At 43.2% G+C, this 24,753-nt stretch overlaps 1 protein-coding gene across 4 annotated transcripts in view; it reads right to left on the reverse strand.

The window, feature by feature from the left end:
• ZNF385C (zinc finger protein 385C) overlaps window positions 1-24,753 on the reverse strand; it is a 139,182-nt gene that overhangs the window by 45,401 nt on the left and 69,028 nt on the right. Inside the window, exon 1 of one of the 4 annotated variants that reach the window (XM_033169714.1) lies at window positions 13,341-13,436. The exons of the other annotated variants lie outside the window; for them this stretch is intronic. Within the exon in view, the coding sequence (XP_033025605.1) occupies window positions 13,341-13,350 (10 nt within the window). The 5' untranslated portion in view covers window positions 13,351-13,436. Of the gene's footprint in view, window positions 1-13,340; window positions 13,437-24,753 lie in introns of those variants that run through there. 4 annotated transcript variants of the gene reach the window in all.

A 24,753-nucleotide genomic window follows, 5' to 3' on the forward strand; every position in this document is an offset into this window, starting at 1 on the left:
GATGACTCCCCCCCCTAAAAAAACCCCACTCTACTGCCTTACCACCCACGCTGGCAAGAGCAGGTGAGATACAGGTGAGAGTTGGAAAGCAGCTTGTGGGGAGAGGTTGATTACAAAACGGCCCACAGAAGGAGGATTAAACTGCCTGCGGTGCTGCTGCAATCCAATCTGAAGGAGCCCCCGCCCCCACTTCCAAGTATTCCTTCATTAAAGCAAAACATGGGGAGATCAGCTGTGGATCTCCCCATGCCACATGCAGTTTGGCCCCACAACAAATAGGGGCAGATTCTGCCTCTTTATGACAACAGCTCAGGCAAAACTTGCTAATGTACTGCATACTGATCTCTTAAAAAAAACCTTTTAAAAACTATTCCACTACTATCTTGTTATTGCTATCTGTGGGGGGTTGGGGGTTGGGGGGGGGAAACACATGCAACCACATCAATCCCCCAACTTGTAAAGGCTGCCTCTTTCTCAAAAGGATCTTAAAACTCCCCCCTTTCTCTGTCACACCTCCTTTATGACAGATGCATACCATAATTATTATTTTTTTGCAAAGCTGACACTGGAAAACTTCATTGATTTTTTTAATAAAAAAAATATTAAGCAGGAACAAGACAAAAGTCACAATAAAACGCATACACCCACATTTCATCCATTCACCCCATCAGAAGTGTATTCCCATTGCGTTTGATCTGCAAAGCGTGCAAAGGATGCATCACAATTACCGGTATCTTACCCGCAGCCCAATGACCCCTTTACTCTCCCAGTTTTCCTCTATTGAAAATAAATCAGAGAATTTAAGAGGCAAGGGGCATGGAACTCTGCAAACTAAGCCCCTGTCTACATGCGCTTTGTAAATGCTCCTCTTTTTCTCAAAAACACAGAACCCTCTCTATCTAGCAGCTATGGAAGCTGGTATATTTTCACTCTGTGGTTCTTCTTTCTACTGCTTACTGGCAGCTGAAGTGGCCACTACTGGAGCCTAGGCATCTGGGAGAGGGGGATAGCACAGGGAGAAGGAGCAGAACTTGGAAGGTGTACAGTATTTGATTATTTGGGTTGCCCACAGAAACATTAAGAAAAGTATCATTTCCAAGAAATAACTGCACCACTCGCTTCAAGACTCCTGAAGCCTCAGTCTGAGCACCACTGTTCTGATGGGGATACAGTACTGCCATTCGAGAAGGACTGCAAGAAGACCACTGAGAACATGAAAACATTGAGAAGAAAATCCCCAGGTTGTAGCCTTGTTGAATGGGGGAGGGGGGAACCCAACACAATGATGGCCTGGTGTCCCTTGGCTTGGGTGTATGAAAAAACTGATCAGGAGGTTAGAGAATGTTGTTTGTATGGAGTACAAAAGCAGCACAAGCTATTCCCAGTTCCAAAACACTCCATCACACCAACACCACACATTCAAAGCAATGTTTTAGCATTCATGACTTCCCCTAAAGAATCCTGGGAATGGTAGTTTAAGGGTTCTGACAGCTGTTGGAGACCCCTAAAAAAAAATTGAAATTCCCAGCACCCCTAACGAACTATAGTCCCCGGGATTCTTTGGGAGGGAGCTGTTCAAGTGCTAAAATAATGCTTTATATGTATGGCACGAATGTGAATACAGATGTAATGAGGCAATTGTGATGAAAACAGGTCGGAACAGAAAACTGCTGCCTCATTCCAAATTCTTGCTTTGAAGACACACAGGCTGATGGGAAACTGAATCTCTTTTCTGATTTTCTTGTACCAACACCAGTCTTGCTATAACTAAAATCTTAGGTATGCTATATTTTAGATATATATTTTTAAAAGAGCATTTATTATTTTCGAAGGCACTAAGAGAACCATCCCAACCTCTCCTCCCCTGCTCCCCCCCCCCAAGTCTTAACCTTTGCAATTTGTCACAAAAGAATTTAATGAAATAGGACACGGCGATGCCAGCCGCGGAACTGCCACTCTGCTTCATGATGTGCTTGTATCATGTTGAGAGTCCATTCCTTTCCTGATAATGGGCCACTACGCCTCCCAAATTCTCAGACCATTCTGTGAAAACTGTGCCCTACACCTTGAGCATCAGGTAACAGATTTTTGGGAGCCTTTTGGTTACGCCAGCTTCGTAGAGGCAGAATATGTTTTTAGCCTGCACCACGTGGTCCCCAGTTGCAGCCGGCTCAGTGATCCATGCTGGTGACAGCAACTTCAGGGTAGCTAAAAGAGCTGCTGGCCATATTCTGTCAAGCTAGCATAGAGAAGATGCTGCGTTGAAACAAAGAATGCCTCTGACAAGGATACTCCATTTTGACTGCTTCCCCATCTGCCCAGTATGGACTTGGGTGACTTCTCCTCAAACAGAAACTGCAAGAAGGGTGCGGAAGTGAAAATACGTAAATAGGAAGCTGCCTTGTATAGAATCTGCCCATGCTGCCTGATGGTAGCTCTCAAGGGTATCAGGCCAGGGGTCTTTCCCAGGCCTTCTTGAAGAAGCCAAGGATTGGAACTGCAACCTTATTCATGCAAAGCACAAGCTCATACCTTCCAACATTTCTCCGATGAAAAGAGGGACATCCTATTACATAACAGTAACAATTTTATTATTTATACCATACCCATCTGGCCGGGTTGCACCAGACAATCTGGGTGCCTTCCAACATATATAAAAACATAATAAAACATTAAACATTTTTTAAAAAAAACCTTTCCTATACAGGGCTGCCTTCAGATGTTTTCTAAAGGTTGAATAGAGGTACTTATCTCCTTGGCTCAGGGGTTGCATAACTCCTTACCCTCCAATATTTCTCCAATTAAAATAAGGACATCCTAAGGAAATGTATGGGTGTATAGGTGGCACTGTGGGTTAAACCACAGAGCCTAGGGCTTGCCGATCAGAAGGTCAGCGGTTCAAATCCCCGCGACGGGCTGATCTCCCGTTGCTCGGTCCCAGCTCCTGCCCACCTAGCAGTTCGAAAGTACGTCAAAAGTGCAAGTAGATAAAGAGGTATCGCTCCGGCAGGAAGGTAAACGGCGTTTCCGTGCGCTGCTCTGGTTTGCCAGAAGCGGCTTTGTCATGCTGGCCACATGACCCGGAAGCTGTACGCCGGCACCCTTGGCCAATAAAGCGAGATGAGCACCGCAACCCCAGAGTCGGACACGACTGGACCTAACGGTCAGGGGTCCCTTTACCTTTTAAGGAAAAGAGGGACATTACAGGATCAAATCAGAAACCGGGATGGCTTCTGTAAATCTGGGACTGTCGATGGAAAATAGGGGCACCTGGAGGGTCTGCAATGCTCTATCATGGTTGTAAAAGTGCACTGGAACAGAGATCTGGAAATGTACCATCAGGCTCCAGAATAGTGATTTTCTGGGGTCTCCAGTGGGCACTGGGGATAGAAAGTGTGAGGATCCTTGCACTACAGTATGTGGTTATGGCTTAAGTGACTTGAAAGAATATTAAAAGGGGGGATAATTCTACCTTCCAAGAATTTGTCTATGAACAGTCAGGATAGCTGCAAAGAAGCATTATACCTCTACATACCAAATTTGGAGGGGGGGCAGTGTTGCGCAAAGCTTGCAGACTCTGCTTCTGGATTTCCACTGCTGGGGAAATGTTGCTGAACCAACTGGACCTTTAGTCAGATACATCAGGACTCCTTTTATGCAAATTCCAGCAAAAGTATATAGCATCATTACTGGATCCCGAAGAGAAATGGCTCACATGGGATCTGAGCCCCTAAAGGATTGTGCAAGCTGAAAAAGAAGAGTTTGAATGTATGTCTGCAAAGACCTATATTGGTTTCATAGTACCACAGCAATGACCAGAGGAGGAATGACTACTGGGAGAAGCACAGAGAAAAGAAACGTCATAGTGTATCTGCGGCAGCACTACTGGATGCCTTCATTTGCCCCAGTCGCAACAGAACATGTTTCTCCTACATCTGTCTCTACAGCCATCGCAGGCACTGTAACTCCAACAATCTGACTTCACCTCCAAAGGCGCACTCCTCCATTGTCTCCCGAGACAGACAGATACCAATCACCTTACCATCTCCATCAGGAAGCTAGAAAATGACGTTCTGTGAGCAGGAAATCTCTTGAAAGATAAGTTTCAGCACCTTTGCCAATCTATAATTCCCAAAAACCTTGGGGAAACCCATGGCGTCCACACTTCTGCTTTCCCCATGCCTAGAATCATGGGTCTGAGCAGTTTTCTGTTTGCCCCACTGCTTTCCCCAGGAAAACATGCTTTTTAGTGCTGAATCAGAGCAAACATCAATCCATGAAAAACCTGGTTGACATTTGCTCCAATTCAGCAGTAAAGGTTCGGGTTTTCCCGGGACAAAGAAGTGGGACAAGTGGAAGTCTAGATGAGTCCTTAAACTGGTACAAAAATCAGTGCAAGTTTCTACTGAAAATATGCTGAGTGTAAGAAGAGTAAGTACCATTTTTAATGGGTTGGTCCAAAATTATTTGATGATCAAGGTGAAGCTCCCACATTCACAAATATTCTACCAAAAAAAGCAAGAACCACAAGGTTTTAGGTCTGAAACCAGTGGTCCTAACTGCAATCAACAGAGCAATCCTTACAAATATAACTGGAAGCAAACCCTGCTGAGTTTCCAAGGTGAGGGGTATAGGATTGCAGCCTCACATTCCACTGATAAGCTCCCCACTCACAACAAGACAAGTAATATAGACAGAGCTTGGGATGCAGGATGTGAAGCACCTGGGTGGTGCCCCAGGATTCAAAGGAGATTAGTATCCTTGATAGGCCCAACACATTGCTAAAACCTTCAGCATTCACAGGAACCAATGGACCAAAAATTTGACTCATCTGTGCTGAAGAATGCATCTCTGTGACAGGTACATAATGTGGAACTCATCAGGAGAGGGGAGCAAGCTTAATCTTGACCCGGGGCAGGAAGAACTAGAAAACTCAAAAAGAGGGGGAAAAGGAAGAGGTAATTGTCCAATTCAAGCTCAGTCTCTTCTAACCCCTGCAGCAATGTTGGTCTCTGTTTCCACCAATTTGTTTTTGTGGGGATGGGGAGGCAAAGAGGGAGAGACTGTGTTTCACGAGAAAGCAAAATATATATACCCCTTCCTTTCTTCCCTGGGTCAAAGATAAGAGGATACAGCTCCCATTCTGGGAAGGGTTTAATCTGCAAAATTATAACTTTCTCAGTTTGTTACAGCCAAAAGAACTACTGGATGGAAATAGAAGGCAGAAGGCAGACAGAAAGATACTTTGCAATGGCAAAATACTTTGAGCAGCTTAGACGCAATTTCTGTGCTGGATGGCTGGCAGTCCAAAGGAATCAATCATACAAGACCCAAGCGCTCAGATATTCTAGCTCTTGTCCCTGGGTTGGGTATTATTATTATTATTATTATTATTATTAAGCTTAATTATCTCTGTTATAAAGGAGATTGCTAGGAGCTAGTCAACAGATTTATGAAACACCTTTTCTCAGGATGCCTGTTGAGTGGCTGCAATTAGCAACCAGATGTTCATGTTGAAACATTTCCAATAGATATTCCCTTTGGGGTTTTAAGAAAAGGTGAAAACCCCACTAAGCTAAAGTGTTGTTGTGTTTGCTGCTGCTGCTGTTGCTGCTGTTGAGACTTCTGATCTAAATTTGTTAAGATAACTATTAAATGGATTACCTGAATCAACATTAAGGCTGTAAAAATCACATATATTTTATATTTTAAAGCACACACATGAGAATCCTGAGAATTGTAAAGGTAAAGGTAAGGGGACCCCTGACCATTAGGTCCAGTTGTGTCCAACTATGGGGTTGCGGTGCTCATCTCGCGTTACTGGCCGAGGGAGCTGGCGTACAGCTTCCGGGTCATGTGGCCAGCATGACAAAGCCGCTTCTGGCGAACCACAGCAGCGCACAGAAACGCTGTTTACCTTCCCACCGGAGAGGTACCTATTTATCTACTTGCACTTTTGACGTACTTTCGAACTGCTAGGTGGGCAGGAGCTGGGACCGAGCAACAGGAGCTCACCCCATCGCGGGGATTCAAACTGCCGACCTTCTGATCAGCAAGCCCTAGGCTTTGTGGTTTAACCCACAGCACCACCCTGAATCCTGAGAATTGTAGTTTACCCCTAACAGAGCTACTATTCCCAGCACCCTTAACAAACTACAGTTCCCAGGATTCTTGGGGTGCAGAGAATGTGTAAGCATGCTTTAAAATATATGGTTGGCTTAGGGAGAGCAATAGTGAAACACTGACAATTCTCTAAATAATATTAAATTTCTGGGAATATCACCAATTCAAAGATTCTGAAGAATCCTTTATTTGATATAACATTAGAAAGTTTTGAATATTATCCTTGCCTGGGAAATGATCTGTAATGAATTTGGGGGGGGATGTTTAAAAGTACTTCCCCCCCCAAAAACAGAGTCCTTTCTGTTGGTGATAATTCAGACTGAAATCCCTAGAAAAAGTTATTTATGTATGCAACAACTAAGGCTGGTGTTTTGTAAGCCCAAAAATGGAAAACCCAACCAAAGAAGAATGGCAACTTAAGTGACAGAAACAACTTGCAGACTTAACATATAGAATAAGAGAACAAGAAGAACATACGTTCAAAGAAGATTGGAAAACATTTATTGAATATATGCAAAATAATTGTGTACAGCTGAAAATGCTGGCAGCATTAAGATAAATTCAACAGTGCAAATATGTTTTGATGGATGTAATAAACTGAAAACTGATTGGTATAGTTTTTGTAAATTTTGCAGGGATTTAAGATATGTAAAATGAACAATGGAAAGAGAAGAAGGGAAATCATTGATATCTTAAGGATGCAAAATGAGTATTTGAAATTGTAAAACAGAAAATTTAATAAAAATTATATGTATGTATGTATGTATGTATGTATGTATGTATCCTCCTTGCCTGGACAGCAGGATTTATTCTCCTAGTCTCCTAAATCATCTCTTTAGGCAAGGTCGTTTGATGCACAATGCCTAGGCAAAGCAGCTCAAAACTCATTTTTGCCAAACACCATCACATATGCTCCTAGTTACAACTTCATCTTTGTGGACTTTGCTGCAAAAATTCAGAAAATGCTGGAGGGTGAATATCTGGAAGCATGGTTAATTCCGACAGTACGTATTATGCAGAAAACAAAGTTATATTGTATAACAAGACAGAAGAATTATGCTAATCCCCTAGATCTGCTGCTCCACAGAAGAAGGCTACTAAAATTGCTACAGGAGAGTTTCTGATTCAATGGGAGCAGAGAGTGGGGCACTGGTTGAGGAACGTAGGACTGAATTTTAAGGTCCCAAGCCTTTGTTTCTTTCTCTCCCCAGCCCCCTTCTCATGGACCGAGCTGGTTGTGCGAGTGCTCAGTTGTGTGTCCAGAGGCTGACGTTCTGGGAAACCTCAGAAGAAGAAGAAGAAGAAGAAGAAGAAGAAGAAGAAGAAGAAGAAGAAGAAGAAGAAGAGTTTGTATTTGATATCCTGCTTTATCAGTACCTGAAGGAGTCTCAAAGTGGCTAACATTCTCCTTTCCCTTCTTCCCCCACAACAAACACTCTGTGAGGTGAGTGGGGCTGAGAGACTTCAGAGAAGTGTGACTAGCCCAAGGTCACCCAGCAGCTGCATGTGGAGGAGCGGGGAAGCGAACCCGGTTCACCAGATTACGAATCTACCGGTCTTAACCACTACACCACACTGGCTCTAGAAGGTAGAAAATATTCCTTCCACCTACAGCAGAAGTTTAGAATCACTGAATAAAAAATTCCTTCCAGTAGCATCTTAGAGACCAATTAAGTTTGTTCTTGGTATGAGCTTGGTAAGAACAAACTTAGTTGGCCTTTAAGGTGCTACTGGAAGGAATTTTTTATTTTGTTTTGACTATGGCAGACCAACACGGCTACCTCCCTGTAACTGAATTTTAAAGGTGAAAGAAGCAATCTAGTCCAACCTCCTGCAATGCTGGAATCACAGTCACACTGCCTCATTTCCTGTAACTTCCTGCCTGCTGAAATCCCATAACTTTTCATGCCACAAATATTGGTGGGTGGGGGTAAGGGGGTTGTTCTGCTTTAGCTGCACTATAGATCCTCTGGACAGCAATGTTGTGGTTACAAAGGGGAAGCACCACAGAACAACTAATGAAACAAATAATGAATCCACCAAGAACTTGTTGCAGAATACACATGCAATAAAATATCAGTCTAGCGGGACCCTTCTTCAAGCATAATCATCAGTACATGGCTCAGTTACAAGTGATGAAAATGTGTGCAGCAACTACTAACGTAACCTTGCAAACAGCCCGTTGCCAACATTGCATAAGCTTCTGACTTTGCAGATAGCCCTTTATTCTGCACTGCACATTTGGAAGGTTGAAAAAAGCAATATTACCTTCTCAGAATAAACTGTTGGGTGCGAAACACAGAGGGGAAAAAATGGTTTTAGCCGAAATAAGGTCAAACAAAAATATCATCTAGTATTGAAGAGCTAGATTATATAGATGACAGTTTTGTCTAATATTAAGAAGACTGTTTTTATGTACACTGCTTAGAGATGCAAAACATTGTGGTATAGAAATGTGTAATGTGAAAATAAATTTAAAAGTGCCCCTGAAAAAGGGGGGGGGACAAGGAAGTTTATTGCCTTCTTGGAGAAAGGGAACAGTTCATTATTAGACGTGGGAAAACAACAAGCAGGAATTGAGAATGCTTCAACATTACAATCAAAATATGTTGACAAAGAAAACAGATCTGGGACACTTTGATCAAATTCTATGCCGGTAAACTTTAAAAGATTTGTTCTGCAACGCTGTGCAAACTTACTTCAGAGTAATTCCCACTGAGTTCAGTGGGGCTTACTTTTGAAAAAACTGCATAAGGGAATATGATAATTCATTAGGCTTTGTGGCAAACCCTAAAATTTATATTAATCAGATAAAGTTTCAAGTCAGTTCAAGCCTTTTGCACACAGAAAATTAAGGAAACACAAACCTGTAATATTTCCCACTGTAATTTTATCACAAAATTAACTTTCAATTCTGTTTTGCATCTAAAGGATTTTTTTTCGCCCTACTCAGTTTCAGACAATGAATGTCTACAATTATGTGACACTCCTTTCTAGAAATGAGTAAGGAAACTGATAATACTGGGAGCCAAACTGACAACTCTCCTACATGATTAAAATGTGTGGGCATTGGGGGGAGGGATGCATGCCCGACATGTTTCATGCCATCTTCACATCTTGTGATAGTGAACTGTAGAGAAGATATGGGATTGTGTATCTAAAAATTATGTACGCATGCATGCAATATGACTTTCCTGCCCTCTTCACCCACTACAGCCCCTTGAAACTGGTCCCCAAAGCCACTCCTGGGGGGTCGAGAGACCCTTAGGAAAGGCCTGTGAGAAAAGCTACAGCACAAGAGTAGAACCTCTCAAAAGCAAGCAGAGCTCCTACTCATGCAAGCTACCGCTATCTAATTTTCTCCGATTCTTTCCTTCCATTACAGCTCCTGAGGTTTCATCCAGGCCTTTTCCGAGCATCTTCTTTCCACTGGCCAGAAAAGCCATGGAAAAAGAGGCACCACTGTATCACTAGACTGATATACATAAAAATATATGGGTTTTTATTAATAATATTATTTTTTGAGCTGCCTGATTGCATTTAATTGAAATATCTCCTTAATATATGGTAAAATCTGTTCTTTTTTCCTTGCTAAAGGAAGAGCTTCTTTGTTTCTTTAAAAAAAAAGCTTTATAAGCAATGAATTTTTTTCAATCACTGCAATTCAGCGTGTTTTCATACACAGTACTAGATATTACACACAACACACGATTCTGCTACCTTACTATTCTAACCAAAGAGTTCTTAAGCTTGTATACCAATGCAGCAAATTAATCTGGCCTGGTTAAAGACACAAGGGTTATCTACTTTGTTCCTTTCATTCATTTAGTGTGCATTTTATATTAATTTGTTATACGATGTCATTGGACCCTTGTTGCATAGTCAATTCCTGCAGATTTCTCTACCTTTCTTGAGAAAGGCTGATCAGATCAGCAGCATTATTTCATTCAAACCCGCATGCACCACTGGTCTAAATGCAAGGGCATCCAATATCGCTTTCTACAATGTGCTCCATACCTCTTCTGCTCTTTTAGCAACCACAGCACAGCACACTGCAAACTTTTATATTTGGACATGCCCCTATATAATCATCCTGATCGAAAGATCAGAAGAACAGGAGACTGATGGATACATCATGCTGCTGTATCCATGATTGGTGTCTAAACCAGGGGTGGCACATAGCTCTCTGTTGGGGAAAATATAGGTTTCCAGAGGCATTGTCTGATTGCTGAATTCATCTCCCCTCCGCCCGGCATCCTGTTCCTGTATTTGAACACTTAGCACAGCAAATACATACATACAGTCTACATACATACAGACTAGAGAAAAGGAACCCAAAGCTATTTTTCAATTAAAAAAAAAAAATTATAAAAGAAAATCACACTTCGTTTCTTGTGTATGTGTGCGTGTGAGAGAGAGAGATAAAATACAGACCTTTTGTTCAAATGTAAGACTATCTTTTAAAATGCGCTCACCACAAATCATTCCCCCCCAAACAAAGGTCATTAATGCTATAATGTGGTCCTTTTAAATATTTTTTTTAAAAAATCTAATACAACAAAAGGGGAAATTCCCCCATTTTGGATTTGTCATTTCAGCACGGGAAAATGTGTATTCCTTGTCCCCCCCCCCCAATATTATGTTGCAGGTTATGTTCTTTTCTTTCCTTCAAAAGATCTGGGGTATCTGTTTTTCTGATATGCTTCCCGACAACAAGGGAGCAAAGAGGAAACCAAAGCAAACAGAACCTAGCAAATATTTCCAGATATATTATCTCAGCAATGGTTCCGCATCCCGGGAATATGAGGAAAGGCTGCTCCATGTGAGACAAGGGCGGGCGGCACGGATTACATTTCAGATTATTCGAGAAATTAAAGCGACCCATGCGAGACAGCTGACATGCAACGCTGCCAGTGAAAAATAGCGCCGTCCAAAAGGGCCCAAATGAAGAAGATGGTTGACTTTCTTAGACTCGGTGATCTTATAAATAGGCACACACGTATACAACAACTGGGCAGATCCGAGCAAAATGAGCACAGAGAGAGGGATGGGGGGGGGAGAGAATAATTTTATTTCGCTTTCTCTATGTCACGTATATGCAATACACGTACACCGTTCAGAATGGCAACTGCCTCTCAAGACTAGCAAGTATAGCAAGAAGATGGAGCGAAATCTCTTATCATAAAAGCTGTATCAGCCACACAAGCGAAGGCTAAAGGTGGTACTGGTGCAAAGCCTGCTAAACAATCCCCTATTGGCACACCTATGGGGGGGGGGGAGAAATGTGCACTGCAGTTCCTTAGATGCTGCGCTTTCAGCAGTCCCTATCTGGCCACCAAAAGCAGAGGAATCCAATACGGATCCCAAGCTGTTTAATCGTATTTTTGCCACGCGTGCTTTATCTCCTTGCAGGTTTTTGTTGCGTGTCTGTGCATGCACATATACACACACACTAATCCATGTTGCGGAACTGCATTCCATCCCAGGCCAAGTAATCAATAAATAACTGCAATTACCATCACCAATGTATAACAGGCCCCCACCTCAAAAAAAAGCCCAGAAAATGCCGCAAAGTGCTCCGGAGCTGCAGAGAAAGCAGGAGAGCAAAGGCTAAACGGGTGGCCCTTGTCTGCTTTCGTTTTGATTTCTCTAGCAGGACTAGAACCTGCGTTTAGCCAAACAAAAGCCCCACTCAAACCCTACTTGTAATCAAGATGTGGGGGAAAGACTGAGAGCGTACAAATGTGTTTTTCACAGAAGAGGATACTGGAAAACAAGGGTGCATCAAAAGTGACATAGCTCACTTTGTTTTATGAGGAAAGCATGTTACTAAATGGAGGGACATAAAGGCAGTCAATGAATTCCTGTGCTCCTCATCGCAGAATTCTTTTTGTCCGTGCTGGGGGAGGAAACAGTTATTTCCCATATATTACTCCTTAGATTTTTTTATTTTTTAAAAAAACTGAATTCATCCTAGATGAGGCAAAAATGGTGCATTTCTAAATCTGGCCTGGATTATTAAATTAATATTTGATCATATTTTAGTTTAGAATCATGCATAAACAGCAGTTATTTTTTAAAGATGCTGCACACATTTTTTTTTTTTTTACAATTGAATCATTTCCTCACCCTCTTTTATTCTATCATGCAGACTGTGCCCTGAGCTAAAATGCTAGCTTAAAACCTAAGAAAATGAGAAGAGGACTGATTGGGGCTAAGGCAGAGCGCAGAAAGGAAAAAGGACAAGGATCCAAAATATGGGGGGGACAGGACGAAAAGGAAAACAGAAGAGAATGGATTCGGAAGATAGCGTCCAAGGTGCTCACAACATCACTTAGGACCAACGGAAACAACCACAAACATATGTGAGCCTCTTTTTTTAGTCGATCTGAACATGCAGACTTGATCTAGCCAATATTCTCACCTGTACTTGGAACAAAACTCCACTGCATCCTGCAATCAAACGCCTTGCAAAAGGCTTTTTAAGGATCTGGCAATTTGCCATCAAAAGTGATGCAGGAACATTCACAAAAGTGACACAAGAAGACAGCCGCCGCCAGTGGGAAAGTCAACTTGGGTTGCCCTTAACATGGAAAGAAAGGATGGCTGCGTGAAATGCACAAAAGGTAGGCTCAAGGAGGGCATACGCATCTTAGAAGTAGGGAACACCTTAGCCTTTGCAAAACAGTTCAGGGAAAAGTGCTCATTTGCGTATACTGTAACTGTAACAGCAAATATCCTTCCTCTTCTTTTGCCTAGGACCCTTAGTGCAGAGTTACACACCTTGATTTAGATTCAGCTACAACAATGTCCTGGTTTCAAAAAACTCCGATGAAAAGCTCTCTCAATCTCTCCGCAACCGGCTAAAAAAACCTCCACCCTCTCTGCCTACAGGACGCCACTTAAACCTTTCCTAAGGCTACTCCAGGACTCCCCTTGAGCCTTTTTTTTGGCCTTGTATAAACACCCCACTCTGGCGACAATAAGGCGAAGCAGGTGAGGGCATCTATGCCCTCCTGGGCTGCCAAAACCTCTACAATCAACACCAACTCACACACCGGGGAAAGAAAAAAACACTCACCTCCCAAATCAACATGACACTGCTTTCCATTGGGATGGCGGGGTTGGAGAGGAGGAGAGGGGACAGGGACACATGCACTTCGCGCAGTTTTCATCCAAAGCAGGAGGCGGTGGGAAGAAAGTTGCGCGGCACTCACCTAGCAGCATCGCAACGGAGCTTGGAGAGCTGGCCGCTTCTTCGGGTTTGCCAAAGCGCCGCTGTGTGCTGCTCCTTCCTCGAGACGCGCGCCGCGCAACTGCTGCGCCAGCGCGTCCCCCCCGCCCCGCGCGCGCCACCCCCCGCCGACCACTGCCTCCCCCTTGAGCCGATACACTTACACCTCAATTAAAAGCTTAACGCTCGGCTGATCAGTGCCCTAAAGGAGGGAACGGCAGCCACGCTTTCCCAGTTGCTGGCCCAAGCAGGACAGATGGAAAAATTAGCCTCCGTAACTGCTCTCAGCAGAGGTCCGCGCAAACAAAGATGAGGTATTAACATCGAAATTGGATGGTTGGGGGGGGGAGCGTGCGGGAGGAGGGCGGGAGATGAAAGAGGAAGGGGGGCAGAAAACACCCACCACTCTTTTAGCTTCTTTGAAAGCCGAAAAAAAACACGCAGACAGTATTCTTTCGCCACTAAAACAAACCTGGCTAAGAAACGTTGCCAAAAGCACAAAACAAACAAACAAACAAACAAATCCCAACAACTTTCAGCCACACACGCACACTCCCACTCAAAATACTTCATATACCCTTGTGATTTTTTAAAGCATTCACTGACACTTCAGTTCAACAGGACACCAGTTAACAGCTGTTGACGGCCTTCCTTCCCCATCTGAAAGCTCAACTTGCTTCATCCTTTTGTTGTTGTTTTAATGGCTGAAGATCATGCGGCAATGAGTTCCGCTGCAGCGGTGCCTTTGAGCCAATGGCCCACGTGAGAACTGATGACATCCCACGGAGTAACCAAATGTCTATTCAGCCATGGGCTTCGTGGGTGGCCTTCGGGATGTTTGGGCTACACCTGGAACCTCATTTCTCCCTCCATTTGTAAAATGGAAAAACTGAAGAGTACGGAGAACTAAAAAGGCCCCCCCCCCCCCCGTTTTGTGGTACATATTTTGGTTAGCCTAATATAGGTATTGCTCTAATATGGGCTTTGGAACCTCTCACAGGGTTGATCCAAGGATGAATGAGAGGAGAGCCCAAGAGAACTTTGCACATTCAATGTTGTATGAAATTATATAATTTCAGGTCAGGTCAGGTTACAACAGTCAACGGACTGTTGTTTGAAAATGTAACCAAGCAGCGAGTCAACTTGGCACAGCAAATGGAGTTTTAGATTTGGTAGAATAAGATCTGGGTTCAAATCTCTGCTCTGCCTTAATGCTCACTGAGGTCACATTTACATCACGTTTAAAGCAGATGGTTCCCCCTGAAGACTATTGGGAGCTGTAGTTTACTCCCCAGCGGAACTACAGTTCCCAGCACCCTTAAAACACTACAGTTCCCAGGATTATTTGTGGAAAGCCATGTGTTTTAAATGGATGGCGTGGATGCAACTTCAGCAACCTTGGGCAAATCACTGTAACTTCACACCTGTTAGGATTATAGGGGATATCCCTCAGTTACGAGGTCCTAGTTTTGCACCACTCCTAATGGTGTTGCCAAATCTACCCCTTTATTTTTTTTCATGTAGAAACAAAGGGCTGCCATTTTCTCCTACTGCACTTGAGGTAAAAATCTGCTGAGTCCCCAGGGTGGCCTACACCGAGAGAGACTACTCTTGTGCAAGAATACACAGAAACAGAGTCATAATTGGAAAGGACCCTGAGGATCATCTAGTCCAACCCCATGCAATGCAGGAATATGCACTTGTCCCATACAGGGACTGAACCTGCAACCTTGGCATTATCAGCACCACGCTCTAACCAACTGAGCTATCCAGCTGCTGCTGTGGTGTCTCTGCAACACAGAGGTCCTTCCTAACCACCCACACAGTTCTCGCCATGATTCTAACGTGTTATGTAGAACAAATGACAAAAGGAATGTTTTTAAACACACAGCATCATAAGACCCACTCTGTTAAAAGGTGTAATAGTAGCAGGTTTGCGGATGGAGAGGTGGAGCAGTGTTAACATGGGAGCTTAAGGCTCCCACCGGGGCCTGGAACCTGGAACATGTGCTCCACCGCTGAGTCACTGATCTTGTTCCTGGGCCTTTAACAGTAACCTGACATGGACAGGTAAACCTTTTCCCCAACCATCAACCTGTCTCCATGCCAGGAAAAGCATCACCTGCTGTATCAGGATGGTGGTGCTAAAAGCACAAAGTGTGACTAAAGGTGCTGTGTCCAAGCTTTGCCAGCAAACCTTGCCTTGTAGCAACCTGCTTGGAACAGTCCTACCAGTGGGGTGAAGAAACTGGAAACATATCAAGATGCTAAACCTATCAAGAGACCTAAAATAGTATCTGAAAATATGGCATCTGGTTGGGTTGTGCGTGTTTCTGTTGCGTATCATTGAAGCGTCCATAAGCATCTTGCATACGGTTCTTTTATTTATTTTATTTTATTTTCACTGCTGCTCATAAATGCCTGCTGCGAAGTCCCTGCTGTCAGTCCGTCCATCCGTCCACATACTTTCTTAAGACCTCTTTAACAAATCTGGAGGAGACTGACTGACCGATCCATTCTGAAGAGGGGAAAAAGTAATTTTGGTAGACCTAATTCTTGGGTCAACCAAGATCACTAGCTTCCCCAAGCAAATTTTCTTCGCTTGGTCATTCCAGGGGCCATAGGAAGGGGAGCAGGTTGATTGGGAGGAAGATTAGGACCCAAATTAATAAAGCTGAAAGAAATGTCTCTCTTCCTCTCCCTGCTCTCCCCCCTCCCCGCCTTTTGCTGGCTCTGTAACTGGAGAATCAGCAATCAGAATAAAGACTCAGGTGTTGAACCAGGGTGGGGGCAGGGAGAGGGAGATATGCTATCTTTCATCATGGAAAGGCCAAGGAGTCAGCCTCTGCTTTCTAAAAGCGGATACAAACTTATGCACAGCATTGCTGGGGGTTTTTTTTGGGGGGGGGGGGAGGCTGCAGACAGAGAAAACATAGTTTCATTCTCACATGCTCCGCATTCTGATTCAGAAACACTATCCTCATGCTAAATATTAAAGCTGTCAATCAAATCAATTAAGTGCTTTACGGCACAATGCTAACCATGTCTACTCAAAAGTAAATGGTACTGAGTCTAACGAAGCTTAGTCCCAGGTATGTGGGGCATTTGAGTTGCACAGTGCTTGTGCACAGCAGACCCCACAGTAGAGGCATTCCTGCCTTCTAGAATGCCTCTTCCAAGATGATTGTCATAATACCTGCTTTATTTATTTCTTAGTTTGTTTGTTTAAAAAAATCTGCTTCCAGATTAATCAGGATGTACCTCTCTAACTAAATAAAATATTGTTCAACTGCAATCCTGTACATGCTTACCTGGAAGAAAGATTCATTGTCTGCAGTGGGTCTTAATTCCAAGTAAGCATGCTCAGGAAGGGCAGTGTTGCGTAGAGTTAATAACCTAATCTAACCAATCAGTTGAACATGCTTCTGCGAACGGATCTGCTGTACCCAGGGCTTCAAAGAGTTCTGTACAGCACAACTGGGAAAAGGGAGCATCAGAGAGGGCACAAAATGCTAAGGGAATTCTCAACAGCTTTAAATCTTGAGTGTTAGGGAAGTGCAAAACCTATTGAACAAAAATGTAATGTTTGATAGCAAACACACACACACACACCACACTTTGAAATCCATTTTTCCTTAGCTGTTTAAAAAGTCAAGGAAAGGAAAGTAGTATCTTCTTAGATTTAAAATACATATGAGCATAAGCAAAGTAGGCTCTGCTCTCAGATGGGGAGGGGGGGGCTCTCTTTTTAAATAGAAGCATTGACTTCTCTGTTATCAGATGAAAACCACTGGTCCATCCCCTTCCCCTAATCATGCAGCCGCCCAACCAGCTAACGGATGTGGATGCAGAGCAGGTTGCTGAAAGGCAAACATTCCTTGGCTATGAATGAATTACCTAGTCTGTGCTGTTAAGACAGAGGCAACCTGCAAGAAGTCAGGTACGACCAGTCTCTAGCTCAGTGACAATGTCTATTCTATATTTTGCTATCTATTATTAATTGGCACGATGGACTCTTCCCCCACTACTGTTGTAAAACTAGCATATCAAAGCTCCGATATACCACCAGCTTCTGCTGTTGTGAATGGTCCCCGTGGTTAACTTGTATACATTTGAGCTTTGTATCAAATGTCATGGACCTACTTACTATGCCTCTTGTTTTTCTTTTGATGCTGCTGTTTCAGAACTCACTCTCTCCACACACAGTCGTACCTTGGAAGTCAAACAGAATCCGTTCCCAAAGTCAGTTCGACTTCCAAAACATTCGGAAACCAAAGTGTGGCTTCTGATTGGTTTGCAGGGTTCGGGTGCCAAAACGTTCGAGAATTAGGCTGTTCGAAAACCAAGCAACTGTACAACCTGTATGTATTCTTATTTATTATTACTATTTATTAAATTTGCACACTGCCCTTCATCCGCAGGTCTCAGCATAAAAGCACAAGGCAAAAAGCACAAAATAAACAGTCGTAATAAGAACGAAAACAAACCAATAACCCCCCTACACAAACACACACACACACACACACACACACACACACACCATAGAATCATAGAGTTGGAAGGGACCCCAAGGGTCCTCTAGTCCAACCCCCTGTAGCGCAGGAATCTCAGCTAAAGCATCCATGGCAGATGGCCACCACCTGCTTAAAAACCTCCAAGGAAAGAGAGTTCACAACCTCCCAAGGGAGACCTTTCCACCGTTGAACAGTTATAGTATATTGTAATATATTATATTAATATATTAATATACACACATACACACACATTTATGTATATACAGTATCTCCCCAACTGAGAATAACACTCTGTGTATCTGATGAAGTAGACTCCAGCCCACAAAAGTTTGTTTGACAATAAATCATTCTTTGGTTGCTTCCATAGTACGGCTCTTTAATGAAGTGGGTGGATACATTGCTTTCCCACAATTCTCTGGAAGCAGAATTGAAATGGAGGGTTCCACACAAGCACTTAATACAATAGTGGTCACAATCCAGCAATGCCTTTCCCTGTGGCTAGAACCTTCCTTGGTTCACCCACAAGTTTGATTCAGCACCCCTGCGACGATAATCAGAAGTTCTACCGGTATCCTCGTAGGTATAGCCCATTTTATTGCTTCCAGATGGAACACGGCTGGTGGATTTGTGATGAATATCTGCTTACTTGCCCCTTGAATAGTGTTCAGCTTTTGCCCTTTAAATTGGTAATTTTCTGTTCCTGCAATTGAGGGTGGGGAGAGACTTTCCTGGTTTCCTCAAATTCTTTTATTTCTGTTGCTTATAACGAAATAGTACTATTGCTATTTATAAACAAACAAACAATGAGGAAACTGCCCACTGTGGCAGCAGAAACTGACATTAGGGCAAAAGAGACAGCTCAGTCAGCAGAGAAGAGCTTTTCCAAACTGTGTGTCGCGATACGTTAGTGTGCCGGCTGCAGCAGGTAGTTGTGTCCCGAGAATGCTCCTCACACTCCTCCTTGGGCTGGAAAGGGGTTAGTTTAACCTCTGGTTTGCTAGTAAAACTGAATTACTGTGTCACGAAATGATGCATGTCCAAAAAGCGTGTCACTAACATGAAAAGTTTGGAAAGCTCTGCAGTAGAGCATGAGACTCTTAGTCTCAGGGTTGTGGGCAAAGAAATCCTGCACTGCAGGGGGTTGGACTAGATGACCCATGGTCCCTTCCAACTTTGCAATTATATGATTTTATGAATAAAACCACTAATTTCCCCAGCAGTGCTCATCTGGAACCAGCTGTGTTTGTCAAGAAGGAGAAACAAACGGAATCAAGAAGTGTTCAATAGCCATAATAGTGCTGTCCTTTCCACACTAGACAGCTGGTGGTGTTGCAAATTTATTATGTACTAAACAATTGTTAAGTAATCGTGAATGTGGGGTGGCTGGGTGGGACGTAGGAGGACAACTCCGGACTGCAACAAAAAATACTGGACTGCAATGGCTTGACAATATTGTCTGGATGCTCTGTAAAAAGTGAGTTAACAAAGGATGATCGTTTCAGAGAAAAGGGCTGGTGTGAAAGCAAGTGAAGCCACAGTGCTCTTGGCTGTTTTTGTTGCAACAAACACAACTACTCCTTGGGGATTTGCTCTATATTCAAAAAACAGTTAATGGTAATATGCACACCCCAATTATAAAGTAAGATGGACATTTCTACACTCCTATTTTTTAAGACTCCTTTCCTCACCATATAGTTTGCTATCATTCTGATCAAATTCGTTGAAGAAGAAGAAGAAGAAGAGTTTGGATTTGATATCCCGCTTTTCACTACCCGAAGGAGTCTCAAAGCGGCTAACATTCTCCTTTCCCTTCCTCCCCCACAACGAACACTCTGTGAGGTGAGTGGGGCTGAGAGACTTCAGAGAAGTGTGACTAGCCCAAGGTCACCCAGCAGCTGCATGTGGAGGAGCGGAGACGTGAACCCGGTTCCCCAGATTACGAGTCTACCGCTCTTAACCACTACACCACACTGGCTCCTCGTTGAACATATCCCCTTCCTAAATGCATTTCCTAGTATTTGTGTGTGCATTCCTTGGGAAGAAAGCAGGGAGCTTGCCTGTTCCTCAACTCCACGTGTGTTCCATTAATATGGAGGCAGTGTCCTTCCACCCCAAAGGCCGTGAGATAAGCTCTGGCTGCATTTCACATAGTGACAATGCTATACAAATGATAAAATAGTAATAAGCATCCATAAAAAGAACTCCACTCAGGTAAGTGCAAGCGTAGAGGCAACTAGAGCCCTGCAGGGTAACACTGGTGCAGAGAGCAAGTAATAATTTAATCCAGGTTAACAGCTACAAAACCTGATCCGTACACAAACAAGCTCTGCCAGAAAAGGCCCTCTCCTCTATTGCTCACCGAGAAACCAAGCTGAGATGCCGCCTTCATATCCACATAGCAAGACAAACGGCTCTGATCTAAGTGTGTGTAATTAGCACTCATTATAATCACACTAGCCCTTAACAGGTATCAAGGGTCAGTTAAGCAAGGGGCTTTTTAATCCATCGCATTTCAATGGTATCTGCTCTGCTGAACAGGTTGGCATGGAAACCGCTCAGGATGATAACCGATTTCCATTCCATTAGCTAGGCAAGGAATAGGCTTCTCCCCCAAAACACTTCTCTATGGTCTGTAGATTCTTAATAGATTCCTAAGCAAACTGATGACAGTGTTCTTTTTTTTTTCCTTCAAAGAGAGGGTTCTAGTCCTCATGATCCTAGGGGGAAATGAATGTGTGGGTGTGAGAGAGAACTGTTCTCCCTAACAAAAAGCAGTTTTTATTACATTCTTTATTAAGTGGAATACATCCAGTATCTATAATCTGTGGGTTTTTTTAAATTCCAAACTGAAATCTGGTACCTCGGCTGCTTCTAATTGGTCTTCTTCCCTCCTTTCCTCTGGACCATCATGCACTGCTACAATTAAAGACAGGATGCCAGGCAATGTGGAGTTTTGCCCAAAACAAAAATTCCCTTGTTAAGCATGTACACATACGAAGCAGCTGCACACCAATTCCTTTGCATGTATGCTCACGACAAACTGGCAGATCATGGCTTGCCTGGCAGCTTCTGGCTGTTTTTGAAGCCAGGCACTATTCTCCTATTTTTAGATGTTCCTGTCTGTGTGCCACAGAGAGCTCACCTGTGTTTGATGGCATGACCTACAGAGATGGGGGGCTGAATTAACCGAGACACCTTAAGGGACCACACTATCAATTCCACAAGGGTGATCTGTTTTGTTTTCATCTACCACTTACATCTCTGTGCCTTCTAATATGACATCCCCAGTTCTGGAAGTATTCTCCCCTACTTCAATCTGTTTGGCTCCCCTGCGTCAGTCCCTTTTCAGGATCAAGTAGTATGCACTCGTATGCTAAAACAAACAAACAAACGAATTGCAAGGCAAGAAAAGTGAATTCTGCAACCCATATAAATTAAGCAACATTATCATATTTACATGATATTTGCACAATTTATTCCGGGTTGCTAATCAAGAGTAGATGTCTGTGCAAAGGACAGAGGCCCCACTCCAAACTAATGGAAATCTTACTCCAGAGCTTTCCAAACTTTTCATGTTGGTTTCACACTTTTAGACATGCATCATTTTGCGACATGGTAATTCAGTTTTACCAGCAAACCAGAGGTTAAACTAAACCCTTTCCAGCATCGGGAGGATCGCAGGGAGCATTTGTATGACACACCTCCACACTGCAGCCGGCACACTAAAGTGTCGCAACACACAGTTTGGAAAGCTCTGTTTTACTCAAGTCAGCTCTTTGGCTGAAATTTCAGCAGCCACGACCACACTTTCTTTGCTGCCTGAATTTTTTACTTAAAAATAAATAACTACGTCAGGAAGCTGAATTCCATACCCCCCATCACTTTCTGCAGGTTTATTTGTTTTGTTTTGTGGAATGAGAGCATATTCCCAGCCCTCTCCATACTCACTCTTTCTGGAGTCCTTCCAGAGTGTGCCTCATGGACTTATTTGCTACTTTGGTATCTCTTGAAGCATACCTTATGCCACAATATTCTGAAATAAAGTGACACTCATGCATAGGGTTTCCCTGTCCACTAGCATCCCCCCCCCTCTCCAGATGTTACACATGAGCTTTTCTTTCCTTACATCCATTCTGAGGAGCTGGATCTAATCACCACCCATCCATCATTTACCCTTCACAAATCACTTAAGGTTTAAAAGGTGATGAATAGTTGCTTGAAGGCTGACATTCTAACCACAGTTTTCCAGCACATATGCAGAAAGAAAGAAAGAAACTATTTATAGGAAGGATTCACATTATCTCTCCCCAACACCATCCCTGCTAGAAAGTTGCTGTAACACGGTGGCTCAGAAACTGAACCATGAACCAAAATGTTCCTGATGCAAACCTCACCCCTGCCATGAACATATTTGATTGTCGTAGACAAGCCACTCTCTCTTAGCTGCAATACTCTATCCCAATACGCAATATCCTCGAGATACTGCTAGCCTGCAACTACCATCATTCCTAGCCAAAATAGCTGGGGCTGATGGTGTGGGACAGGCATAGGCAACCTTCGGCTCTCCAGATGTTTTGGCCTACAACTCCCATGATCCCTAGCTAACAGGACCAGTGGTCAGGGATGATGGGAATTGTAGTCCGAAACATCTGGAGAGCCGAAGGTTGCCTATGTCTGGTGTGGGATAACCAGCCTCATAAAACCAACATGCTAAAGTCTAATTAATGCATGAAGGGGTTAATGCCATAGAGTAAGCTGCCCTACCAGGCATAGATAGGTCACTCCCAGTTTAACTATGCACTCTGCAGAAAATTTCTTAGTCTGTCCTGAATCTTTCAATATTCATATTCACAGATGGCCCCCGAGTTCTAGTACAAGAGAGAGGGGAAAACGCTTCTCCTTATTCGTTTTCTCCAAGCCATATATAACCTTATACACACAGTTATCATGGGCCATTATTATTTGCATTTCTTTCAACTAAAAAGCCCCAGATGTTTGAACCTTCCGAAACAGGAGAGTTGCTGCAGCCCTTTGATTATTTGGGTTGCCTATTTCTGAAGCTTTTCCAGCTCCACGATATCCTTTTTGAGGCACAGAGACCAGAACTACCCAAAATATTCCAAGAATGGTCTCACCATGGATTTGTATAATGGCATTGTAATATTGGCAGTTTTAATTTCAATCCCTTTCCTAATGATGCCTAACATTGAATTCACCTTTGTCACAGCTGCTGCACGTTGGCTCAATATCTTCATCGAGCTATCTACTATGACGTTCCCGGTCAGTCACTGCCAGTTCAGAAATTAGCATTTTTGCCCCAATATATCACTGTACTCTTGTTTACACTGAATTGCATTTGTCATTTTACTGCCCATTCAACCAGTTTGGAGAGATCCTTTCGGAACTCCTCACAATCCCTTTCTATATTAACCATCTTTGTCCAAGATGGTACTAAAAGCAAACTTTGCTACTTCATTGTTTATCCGTGACTTCAGGTAATTTATGAACAAGTTAAAAAGCACAGATCCCAGTACGGTCCTTGGGAGACTCTACTTTCTGCATTCCTCAATTGGGAGAACTGTCCATTTATTGCTAGGGCTCTGAAGGTGTCCTTTTTATTGTAGATTTCCGATTATTTGTGCTCATGATAGTATTAGGGTGATTATAAGCTTTCAGTACTATTTCCAGTCAGTCCATTTCCCATAACATCCTGCTGAATTCCTATAACTTTTAATATCACAAATGTTCCGAGGGGGTGGGGAGGTTGTCCCACTTTTGTCGCACTATAGAGCATATATCCTACTCCAGACAGCAATAATGTGAAGCGCCGTGGAACAACTAATGAAGTAGAATGATGGGTGGAGAGTCAAGTATAAATCTACCAGTAGCACACAATTATTGATGCATATTATAATGATTGCATCAATGGTTATTTTGTAGAATGTACTCTTTAAAAAACACAACCCCACTCCAGAGGGGCCCCTACTCTCTGCTTCCTATTCCTTGTTGTTGTTCAGTCGTTCAGTCGTGTCCGACTCTTCGTGACCCCATGGACCAGAGCACGCCAGGCACGCCTATCCTTCACTGCCTCCCGCAGTTTGGCCAAACTCATGTTAGTAGCTTCGAGAACACTGTCCAACCATCTCATCCTCTGTCGTCCCCTTCTCCTTGTGCCCTCCATCTTTCCCAACATCAGGGTCTTTTCCAGGGAGTCTTCTCTTCTCATGAGGTGGCCGATTTCCTTGAGAATGGATAGGTTTGATCTTCTTGCAGTCCATGGGATTCTCAAGAGTCTCCTCCAGCACCTTAATTCAAAAGCATCAATTCTTCGGCGATCCTTAAACAGTACCTATCTATAAGGCAATCTGTCCCATGACTGCTAAGTTTATAAGGTCTTAGGTGAGGATTTTATTCAAAATTGTTGGAAGTCTAAGTCACCTCTATCTATATGCTTGTTGGCACTCTCAAAGCCGTCTACTACATTAGTGAGTCAGGACTTAAGCTTCCAAAAGCCATGCTGGTTCTGCTTCAGAAAAAACTTGTTCTTCTACATGCACGGTAATTCTATCTTTAATAATGCTTTCGAACAGTTTTCCTGGAACAGACATTAAGCTAACCAGCCTATAATTTCCCAGATCCCCCCCCAAAAGGATGCCACATGGTTAATTTCCAGCCCTTGTGTATGGAGGCTGAACAGGGACAAGTTTCATACTTTGTTAGAAGATCAGCAATTTCACATTTGAGTTCGTTAAGAACTCTTGGGTGAATGCCATCTGGACACAGTGATCTGAGAGTTTTTAATTTGTCTGTAAGGTATAGAGCTTTGACTGCATACACACCATACTTTTAAAGCACACCCCTCACACAAAAATCCCGAGAACT

Source organism: Lacerta agilis, chromosome 14, assembly GCF_009819535.1.
Source record: "Lacerta agilis isolate rLacAgi1 chromosome 14, rLacAgi1.pri, whole genome shotgun sequence".
NCBI lineage: Eukaryota > Metazoa > Chordata > Lepidosauria > Squamata > Lacertidae > Lacerta > Lacerta agilis.